This window comes from Leptonychotes weddellii, unplaced genomic scaffold (genome assembly GCF_054177405.1).
Source record: "Leptonychotes weddellii isolate Sample4059 unplaced genomic scaffold, ASM5417740v2 HiC_scaffold_5681, whole genome shotgun sequence".
In the NCBI taxonomy this organism is placed as follows: domain Eukaryota; kingdom Metazoa; phylum Chordata; class Mammalia; order Carnivora; family Phocidae; genus Leptonychotes; species Leptonychotes weddellii.
This window is the reverse complement of record NW_028024913.1, coordinates 1-10773: the sequence shown is the minus strand read 5'-3', so window position 1 is coordinate 10773 and position 10773 is coordinate 1. Positions and strand designations below refer to the sequence as shown.

Below are 10773 nucleotides of genomic sequence, written 5' to 3'. Positions count from 1 at the left end.
ATGATACATGTCTTTCTCTGTTTGACTTATTTCACTCAACATAATACCCTCCAGTTCCATCCACGTCGTTGCAAATGGCAAGATCTCATTCCTTTTGATGGCTGCATAATATTCCATTGTATATATATACCACCTCTTTATCCATTCATCTGTCGATGGACATCTTGGCTCTTTCCACAGTTTGTCTATTGTGGGCATTGCTGCTATAAACATCGGGGTGCACGTACCCTTTCAGATCCCTACTTTTGTATCTTTGGGGTAAATACCCAGTAGTGCAATTGCTGGATCATATGGTAGCTCTATTTTCAACTTTTTGAGGAACCTCCATACTGTTTTCCAGAGTGGCTGCACCAGCTTGCATTCCCACCAACAGTGTAGGAGGGTTCCCCTTTCTCCGCATCCCCGCCAACATCTGTCGTTTCCTTACTCTAACAGTACTTTCTTGATACCATCTAATATCCCGCCAGTATCCAAATTTCCTCAATCATCTCAAATATGCTCTTTTTGTCAGTTTTTTAAAATCAGGGTTCAAATCTGCAAACTACAAGTCTACAAACTGTATTTGATAGATACGCTAATTTAAATAAGACAAAATTCTCAATCTCTTTGTTAAAATAAGAAACCAAGCACATCATAAGTTTTTATGAATTTTTCCACTATTCATTTGGAAGAAGAGCAACATGCCCCTGAGACTATTGTCTTGACAGGCCTTACTTGTCTTTCCATTTAGTAATACAGAAAAATCAACAAGGCAATGAATTATCAAGGAGAGAAATGAATTATAATTACAGGTGTTTCTTTGAAGGTGATTTTCAAAAGATGTGGCAATGATTTTTAAAGTCTTGAGATTTTTAGGGGCGCCTGGGTGGCTCAGTTGGTTAAGCAACTGCCTTCGGCTCAGGTCATGATCCTGGAGTCCGTGGATCGAGTCCCGCATCGGGCTCCCTACTCGGCAGGGAGTCTGTTTCTCCCTCTGACCCTCCCCCCTCTCATGTGCTCTCTCTCATTCTCTCTCTCTCAAATAAATAAATAAAAGCTTTAAAAAATAAAAAATAAAAAAAAAATAAAGTTGAGATTTTTATAAGACTCTTGTTTAAATAACACTTCTGTGTGTAGATTTATTTCAGTGGAGTAGAGAACAATTTAGTAAAAGTCATGAGTGAATATTTGTGTAATTCTCCTCGTTGCATCAGAAAACAAAACTGATACTTTTGGCAAAGCTTTCACCTCCACACTTTAACCAGATTGATTGATTTTTTTAAATTTTTTAATTAATATATAATGTATTATTTGTTTCAGGGGTACAGGTCTGCAATTCATCAGTCTTACACAATTCACAGCTCTCACCATAGCACATACCCTCCCCAATGTCCATCACCCAGCCACCCCATCCCTCCCCCTCCACTCCAGCAACCCTCAGTTTGTTGCCTGAGATTGAGTCTCTTATGGTTTTTCTCCCTCTCTGGCTTCATCTTGTTTCATTTTTTCCTCCCTTCCCCTATGATCCTCTGTCTTGTTTCTCAAATTCCTCATATCAGTGAGATCATATGATGCTTGTCTTTCTGTGATTGACTTATTTTGCTTAGCATAATACTCTCTAGTTCTATCCATGTCATTGCAAATGGCAAGATTTCAATTTTTCATGGCTGCATAATATTCCATCGTGTGTGTGTGTGTGTGTGTGTGTGTGTGTGTGTATCACATCTTCTTTATCCATTCATCTGTTGATGGACATCTAGGCTCTTTCCATAGTTTGGCTATTGTGGACATTGCTGTAAACACTGGGGTGCACATGCCCCTTTGGATCACTACATTTGTATCTTTGGCGTAAATAACCAGTAGTGCAATTGCTGGGTCATAGGGTAACTATATTTTCAACTTTTTGAGGAACCTCCATAGTGTTTTCCAGAGTTGATTGATTTTAAGTAGGCTCCATGCCCAGCATGGAGCCCAGTGCAGGGCTTGACTTCGCAACCCTGAGATCAAGACCTGAGCTGAGATCAAGAGTCAGATGCTTACCAACTGAGCCATCCAGGTGCCCCTAACCAGATTTCTTAAATAATCTTTATCACATTACATTATTCCATTACAGAGACAAGATTGATTAAATTATTGGCCGTTGAGTTAATCACTCAATATCCAGCCTCTTCCTCTCTCCTCAGAGATGGGAGTGGTGCAGAAGGTTCCAAGCTTCTAGTCACACGGCTGGTCTTTCTGATGACCAGCCCCATCCTGAAGCTACCTAGAGGCTCACCAAGAGTGGCCTCCTTAGAAGAAAAGATGCTCCTATCACCCTTGTCACTAAGGAAATAAGGGTTTTAGGAGCTCTGTGCCAGGAACCAGAAACAAAGGCCACATGTCTTTCTACAGAACCGCAAGAGCCAAATCTAGACCGCAGCTAAGCATTTTTATATTCTGCAGCTCCAGTCTGAGGGGAACAGGGCAGAAAGTGCCACACCTCATCGGAACCTGAGAAGCAACGAGAAGCTGTCTGGCGAAAGTCTTCCGGGGCGGGGGATGGGAATAAGGTGAGTGGGAGATGGCCTCACAAAGCTCCTCACAAGCCTCTCATCTTCTTATGTTCCAGGAGGATCATAAGGCATTGTGCCCAGAGTCAGATTAGCTGCAGTTCAAGTGTCCATGTGGACATGTGAAGGGTTTCCAGGATGCCATAGCAGAGCCTCCCCACCCCCTTACCTTGGAGTGAACTTTTCATAATTCTTTAAAAATAAGCAGTGGATATAAGATCTCCAGAAGGATGCTGTTATTGGCTGAATGTCTGTGTCTCCCCAAAATTCTTATGCTGAAGCCCCTAACCCCCAATGTGCTGGTATTAGGAGGTGGGACCTTTGGGAGGTGGTTAGGTTTAGGTGATATTATGAGGGTGGCGACCACGTGGTTGGGATTAGTGCCCTTATAAGAAGAGACATGAGAGAAACCTTAGGTCTCTTTCTCTCCCTCCCTCTCCACCGTCCCTCTCTCTCTCTCCCCCTGCCTTGTGAGGATACAAGAGGCCACCTGCAAGCCAGGGAGAGGGCTTTCACAAGAACCATGCTGGCCCTCTGATCTCGGACATCCCAGCCTCCAGAATTTTGAGAAGCAAGTTTCTGTTGTTCAAGCCCCCCAGTGTATGGCATTTTTAAAAAGCCCTAGTGGACCGAGACAGGTGGACAAAAAGATGGTCATATCGATGGGCGCCTAGTAGGAGTGCCTGGAGCCAGGTGGGGCAGGGGGACTACAGTAGAAACTACTGGCAGGGGGCCCGGTTCATCCTTGTCCCTCAGGCGCCCGGACCAGTGGAGCACTGTGTCTAGGTGAGGAGGGAGTTCTTACAGGTAAATGCTCCAGCTTGGAAGTGGCACTGGTCACTGCCATTCACAGCTCAGTGTCCAGCCGGAATAGAGGAGCGTGGCTACAGTCCTATGATGCACCTCTAAGGGAGTTCAGGGACTTCAAGGGAAAAGGTGTGACCACTAGGTGGCAGTAGCACACAATTTAGCCCGTCTCTCAACCACTGTCTCCCGGCTTCCTCCACCGCGGGGCCTTTGCACATGCTATCCCTTTGCTTAGAACACCCTTCCAGCACCTTCACCTAGTTAAAAGTCTGCTCAACTTTCAGATCTCACCTCTGCACTTAAGCAAAGCCATCAGAGATCTCCAAGACTAGATCAAATCCTCGATTATAGGCTTTCAAAATTCTCTTTTTTTTTTTTTACTATAGTTGTAGTGATGGAGATGGTTCATGGTTTCCTAGCATCCAAGTTTCCCTTCTTCCTTTAAGTAATAGAACCCCCCCTCCCTCATTTTTAGAAGGGCACACGCTAGAGCCCAGCCCCTTTTGCAGCTAGACCTGGCGATGGAATGGAGTTCTGGCCAATGGGATGAGAGCAGAAGAGACATTTTCAAATCCTGGGTCCTACTCTTTAAAAATGATTGTGTGATCTCTTTCTTTTTCTCTCTCTCACTCTTCCTCCTTTCGTGCTGACTCAGAACCACACAGGAAAGCCATATGTTGACAAAAGCAAAGCTCTTGATAAATGGCCCTGGACTGTTTCAACTATATACTGTTAAGTGAGAGAGAAATAACATTTTTTAAAAGATTTATTTATTTATTTGACAGAGAGAGACAGCGAGAGAGGGAACACAAGCAGGGGGAGTGGGAGAGGGAGAAGCAGGCCCCTCACAGAGCAGGGGGAACCCCATGTGGGACTTGATCCCAGGACCCTGCGATCATGACCTGAGCCAAAGGCAGATGCTTAACTAACTGAGCCACCCAGGCGCCCCGAGAAATAAAATTATATAGTTTTTTTTCCTTAGAGGGGGTCTGTTTGTTACAGCAGCTTAAAGTGCTCCCTAATCAATACGCTGTGTGGCAGTTTGGTTAATGCTTTTTTCCGTGAGCTTCATGAGAGCAGGGTTTATGCCTGCTGGCGTTCCCTGCTTGTCCCCAGCACCCAGCACAGTGCCCCACATGTGGTGGGCATTGAATAAATGTGTGCCAAGTAGATAAACGGGAACTTGGGGCAAGCAGGGTTGGGGACAGAAGTGGAAATCCTAACGGTTACATGCCTGGGTTTGTGGGAAGAGGAAAGAGGTTCTGTTGAAGCTAACAGTATTAGTTTTGCTATCGCCATTGTGACAAATTGTCTCAAACTAGTGGCCTAACCATAAATTTTTTATCTTTCTCTTCTGGAGGTCAAAAGTTCGACGTGGGTTGAGAGGCTGCATTCCTTCTGGAGGCTCTAGGGGAGAATCCAATTCCTCGACTTCTCCAGCTTTAGGTGAGCCTGTGTTCCTTGGCTCGTGACCCTGCCTCACACTGACCTCTGCTTCCATGTCTACATTCCCTTCTCTGACTCCGACCTCTTTCCTCTTATACATGAGGATCCTTGAGACTTCATGGAACCCAACTGAATAATCCAGGATAACCCCCCCACCTCATGATGCTAAATTTAATCACACCTGGGAAGTCCCTTTGGCCACGTACAACATTTTCACAGGTTCCAGGAATCGGGACATCACACGTGGCGGGGAGGGGGGCATCATTCTGCCCACTGCACAAGGGCAAAAGTATGGAGCTCACTTAGATCATCTGCAGCGTGCTGAGCTCACTGAGCCACACTGTGCATGTTTCCTCAGACCTATGCCAGGCCCCAGACACACGGAGATGCAAAAACCTGGTCCCTCTTGGGAGGAGCTTGTGGTCTAGTGTGGGAGAGAGAAAATCCAAATACAGTGTAAATATTCAGTTCAGGTACGACAAGACACTATGGGAACACAGATGGGCCAGGCAGCAGTTTACAGTGGAAACAGCATCCAATCTGAAACCGGAAGGATGAGCACAGTGGACCAGGCGTGAGTGAGTAGAAAGGAGAGCTGGTAGCAGATCTGTCACAGTCTCATTATGAACACCCTGGAAGTGCTGAGCGTTTGTGGGTGACAAAAAAAAGTAACCATGGCCTTGGGGCACCTGGGTGGTGTAGTCAGTTAAGCATCCAACTCTTGGTTTTGGCTCAGGTTGTGATCTCAGGGTCGTGGGATCACGCCCCACATCGGGGTCTCTGCACTCAGCAGGGAGTCTGCTTGAGATTCTCTCCCTCTCTCTCTCTGCCCCTCCCCCCTCTCTAAAATAAATAAATCTTAAATTTAAAAAAAAGGAACCACTGCCTCAAGAACGGTAAATTGCTTTGCAATAGTTAAATGTGATAATATTCCCCTTTCTCTTCCTCGTTCAAAAGTGGAAGTGACGGGGGTACCTGGGTGGCTCAGCAAATTGGGCAGCCGACTCTTGGTTTCTGCTCAGATCATGATCTCAGGGTCCTGGGATGAAGCTCCAAGTCATTCTCCATGCCCAGTGGGGATTCTGCTTGAGGATTCTCCCTCCCTCTTCCTCTGCCCCTTGCCATGGTCTCATGTGCTCTTCCTCTCTAAAATAAATAAATAGGGGCGCCTGAGTGGCTCAGTTGGTGAAGCATCTGCCTTCAGCTCAGCTCATGATCCCAGGGTCCTGGGATCGAGCCCTGCATCAGGCTACTTGCTCAGTAGGGAGTCTGCTTCTCCCTCTCCGTGTGCTGCTCCCCCTGCTTGTGCATGCTCCCTCTCCCTCTCTGTCAAACAAATAAAATCTTTAAATAAATAATCTTTAAAAATAAAAACAATATTCTATTACTAACATTATCAATAATATTATTTTTTTTCATCTGGCTAACATTGATTCCTTTCTCATCTTCATACACACATTTTCCATCTCAGAGCACTTCTCACCACTCAACACTCATGTGTTCCTTTCCTGATTTATGCCTAATTTTGGTGGAGCACACATCTTCTTCTATCATTATTAAATTTTCCAACTCCCCCTCCCCCTCTCCCCAATTTAGGAAGAAGAGATCTTCAGGCTTGTTGGATAAATAAATGCAAAGGTTGGTTGACAGATTCTGAATAAGTACAATAAATAGGTGAGTAGATTAATAAGTTGATTAGCTGATTAATAAAGGGAAATATGGATGAATGGATGTAATAATGAATTAATGAGGGGTAAGGGCAAAAGGAAGGGTACATATTCAAATAGGAGCAAGAGGAAAGGGGATGGATGGATGGATGGATGGATGGCTAGAAAGAAGGATAAGAATCAGTGAACAAATGGATGGATGACAATGAGTGGGATGAGTGGTTGACTAGTAAAGTGAACGAATAGATGTGGCTGAGTTGAAGTACAAATTCCTGGGGAGCCTCCCTGATGTGCCACTGATTTCTCGTATGACTATGGGGGAGCTTCATGCCACCCCTCCATTCCACCATTTTCCCATCTGTAAAATGAGAAGACTGGATTTGATGACTTTGCAGCCCCATCCAGGTCTGGTTCCCTCCTGTGAATCTGGATTCCTGCTTCTCCCTTGATTTCCCACGTCCACATCCAGTTCACAGGGAGATTGCCCAGGATATGCTCCACAGGAGTCCCACATTGGTACTAAGTACAAACCCAGAAAGTCCTGCTTGGAGTCTCTCCTCCAATCTCTTCAGCAAGTCAGTGAACCCAGGTGGCTAACTTGACTTCTGATTTCAGTTCTGCTTAACTGCAGTACCCAAATCTCAACTACTAGGAGAACTGGGTGTTGAAATAGCATCGTTTTATGCTGTTTATCCATATTTTGAATTTCCCAGTCTTTATATGAGTCCAGAGATCAGTTTCTGTAACCAAGGAACACCAACAAATATTGCTCAACTTCCTCAAATCGTGTCTCACTGTGGGTGTTAGGGAGTTGTTCCATCAATGAAAGGAGTCATGATCAGCATTTTTAATAAAATAGATCATAATAAAATAGTAGAAGTGAATATTGCTTCATAGAACTTGAATTCTAGTTTATAGATGTAAATGGATGTGTGTACAGGGCTGTGATGTAAGCTTTGCTTCCTAATCATGTCTCCCCAAAAGGGGGGGTGGGATAGATTAAAACTACTGATCTGAGCTTTTATGATCTCTCTCCACATGTTGGGGACAAGTTATCCTGTTTGATTATCTCAAACCAACGTGGTAGATATTTTTAGTTTCCTCTTTCAGGGATAAAAATTCAGGAGGGTCTGTAAATTGCTCAAGGCTATCCCCCTGGTGGGTGATGGAGCTGGGGTTGTCCAAAAAATGGAAGGCATCCTCTCCTTCATAGAGTGGGAAGAGGAGAAGGGGAAGGTGGAAAACTTAGTAACAATAGAAGAGGATGTGTGCTCCATCAAAATTAGGCATAAGCAAGAAGGGAACACAAGTGTTGTGTGGTAAGAAGTGCTTAGAGACAGAAAAATGTGTGTATGTGTGTATGAGGATGATAAAGGCATCCGGGTTACCAAGATTAAAATAGAAGTTAAATTACTAAACTCAGGAGAAACTGAATGTAGTCAGGCCTTCCAGAAAGAGAGGCAAGAGGGGAGAGCAAACGGGCTGCACTGGGGAATGGTTTGCATTAGCTTTACAACTGTGAAGGCAGCCAAGAACCCGTGGGAAGCAGGCCAGGTGCCATGTATAAATGTCCAGGTCAGTGCTCGACTGCACACACTGCACTTGCTGTTGCCTTGGCAACGAACTCCACTTAATCATAATGACGGTTCAAGCAAACAGCCTGCACTGCACACAAATGAAGCTTTAAACAGGGAAGAAGTTCTCCTTGATCTGATCTTGGTCTACCGAGGTCAGAAGGTCTGAGGAGGGGTTTGGAAGAGGTTTGCTTGTCGACCAAGGACGGGGGGAGGCGAAGGGGGAGAGAAGTTCAGAGAGAAGTAGAGGCTGGGGGGCATGAAGGAAATGGCGGTGAATTGCTGAAAAGTTCAGCTGGAGCATGCGCAATGGTGGGGGGGGACTACATTCCAGCCTTGAGCATCTGGTAGAAACCGCAGTTATAGGATAGCTAACATTTATTGAGCATTTACTATGGGCCAGTCACTTTTAAGGGTTTCATGTGTATTGCCCACTTAATCCTACAAGATTATTAAGTGGGTATTATCAGTCAGCCCATTTTACATTCAAGGCAATTGAGACTTGGGAAAGGTCTCTTTCCTAATAATGCAGTGAGTGAGCAGCGGCCCTGGAATTCGAACCCAGGCCTCGAGACTAGGAAGCCTTAACCACGGAGACAGCTTTCCATTGATGCACTAGAGGAATGACCCAGAAGGGAGCTAGAGCACACAGTACGAAGCTTATTATGACCCAGAAGCTGGGCTCAGCCAGGGGGACTGTGGGACCAGTCCAACACCAGGAATCCCTGTTTCTTCTCGCTGTCTCTGGGAAGTCTTCTCACACTGCGAGGCATCTGTGTCCAGTCCTCTGGGGCTCAGGGACTGACACTGCCTGGGGCACAACTCTGGCTGCGCCAGTCAAAAACAACCAGTGTGCCCAGGGAAATGAGCACCAGGCCGGCCAGCCCCAGGCGGACGAGGTTGCCCTGCATGTAGTCCAAGGAGCCCGAGCCTGCAGGACAGCAAGGGAGAGAGGCCTTCAGTTCCGGAACCCACAGTCTGGGCCTGTTCTCTGGGTCTCTAACCTCCAGGGTGAGACTGGGGACACAGCTCCCAGTCTCAAAGTTATGGTGGGTCGATGGGAGCAGGGGTCCTGGACTCCTGGATTTGGGTAAGAAGGGGTAGGGTACGGATCCCTAGATTGGGGAGCAGGGAGGAACCGGGAGTGGACCCCTGGGAGGGGGAGCACGGAGGGCTTGGGGGCCCAGACCCCCAGGTTGGGGAGCAGGGAGAGGCTGGGGCCTGGATCCCCGGTTGGGGAGCAGGGAGGAACCAGGGGTTCTGGGCTGGAGAGCAGGGAGAGGCTGGGGACCTGGATCTCCAGTCTGGGGAGCAGGGAGGAACCGGTGGCCGGGACCCCGGGCTGGGGAGCAGGGAGGAACCGGGGGCCCGGACCCCCAGGCTGGGGAGCAGGGAGGGCCCCCGGGCTGGGGAGCAGGGAGGAACCGCTGGCCGGGACCCCCGGGCTGGGGAGCAGGGAGGAACCGGGGGCCGGGACCCTGGGACTGGGAAGCAGGGAGAGGCTGGGCCCAGACCCCCAGGCTGGGGAGCAGGGAGGAACCGCCGGCCCGGACACCCAGGCTGGGGAGCAGGGAGGAACCGGGGGCCCGACCCCCGGGCTGGGGAGCAGGGAGGAACCGCCAGCCCGGACCCCTGGGCTAGGGAGCAGGGAGGAACCGCCGGCCCGGACCCCCGGGCTGGGGAGCAGGGAGGAACCGCCGGCCCCGACCCCCGGGCTGGGGAGCAGGGAGGAAGCGGCGGCCCGGACCCCGGGCTGGGGAGCAGGGAGAGGCTGGGGGCCCGGACCCCCGGGCTGGGGAGCAGGGAGGAACCGCCGGCCCGGACCCCCGGGCTGGGGAGCAGAGAGAGGCTGGGGGCCGGACCCCCGGGCTGGGGAGCAGGGAGAGGCTGGGGGCCGGACCCCCGGGCTGGGGAGCAGGGAGAGGCTGGGCCCAGACCCCCGGGCTGGGGAGCAGGGAGGAACCGGGGGCCCGGACCCCCCGGCTGGGGAGCAGGGAGGAACTGCCAGCCCGGACCCCTGGGCTGGGGAGCAGGGAGGAACCGCCGGCCCGGACCCCCGGGCTGGGGAGCAGGGAGAGGCTGGGGGCCCGGACCCCCGGGCTGGAGAGCAGGGAGGAACCGCCGGCCCGGACCCCCGGGCTGGGGAGCAGGGAGGAAGCGGCGGCCCGGACCCCGGGTTTGGGGAGCAGGGAGGGACCGCCGGGTCCGACCCCTTCTGGGGAGCAGGGGCTGGGCGGGGCGCGTCGCCCTCACCGTCGGCGCTGATGAGCAGCGGCTCGCTGCGCAGCGACAGCACGTACGGGGAGGACGGCGTGTGGTAGTAACAGCTGTAGGTGCCGGGGGCGCTGGCGCCGCGCAGCGGGAAGTCGGCCCAGGGCTCGGCCGAGTCGCGGTACTGGAGCGGGGCCGCCACGCCCACGCGGTAGAGCGCGAAGCTCATGCCCCGCAGGCGGCCGGCGCAGCGCAGGCTCACGTTGGCGTCGGGCGCCACCACCGGCCCGGGCAGCGCCACCAGCGACGGGGGTGGCAGCTGGTCTGCGAGGGGCACGGTCCGGGACGAGCGCTGGCGCGGCCCTGCGCCCCCGGACCTTCGCCCCTCTTCCCTCCCGCCCCTCCTCCTGCTCCCTCCGCCTCCCTCCTCTCCCTCCCCCCCTCCCTCCCTCTCCCCCCTCCCTCCCTCTCCCCCCCTCCCTCCCTCTCCCCCCTCCCTCCTCTCCCTCCCTCCCTCCCTCCTTCTCTCCCTCCCTCCCT

General features: G+C 50.6%; 1 protein-coding gene and 1 long non-coding RNA gene across 2 annotated transcripts; one reads left to right on the top strand and one right to left on the bottom strand.

Moving 5' to 3' along the window:
• Positions 1-1731: 1731 nt before the first annotated feature.
• LOC145719611 (uncharacterized) lies at positions 1732-6430 on the top strand. The gene is made up of 2 exons (XR_014142502.1): positions 1732-4781; positions 6378-6430. It is a non-coding gene; the product is annotated as an uncharacterized LOC145719611 (long non-coding RNA).
• Positions 6431-8382: 1952 nt separating this feature from the next.
• Positions 8383-10620, bottom strand: LOC102749884 (osteoclast associated Ig-like receptor; the record flags this gene model as incomplete). The annotated part of the gene is made up of 2 exons (XM_081811120.1): positions 8383-8953; positions 10276-10620. Coding segments are annotated over 2 exons (482 nt in total), but the record flags the coding sequence as incomplete, so codon positions are not given.
• Between the last annotated feature and the right edge of the window lie 153 nt (positions 10621-10773).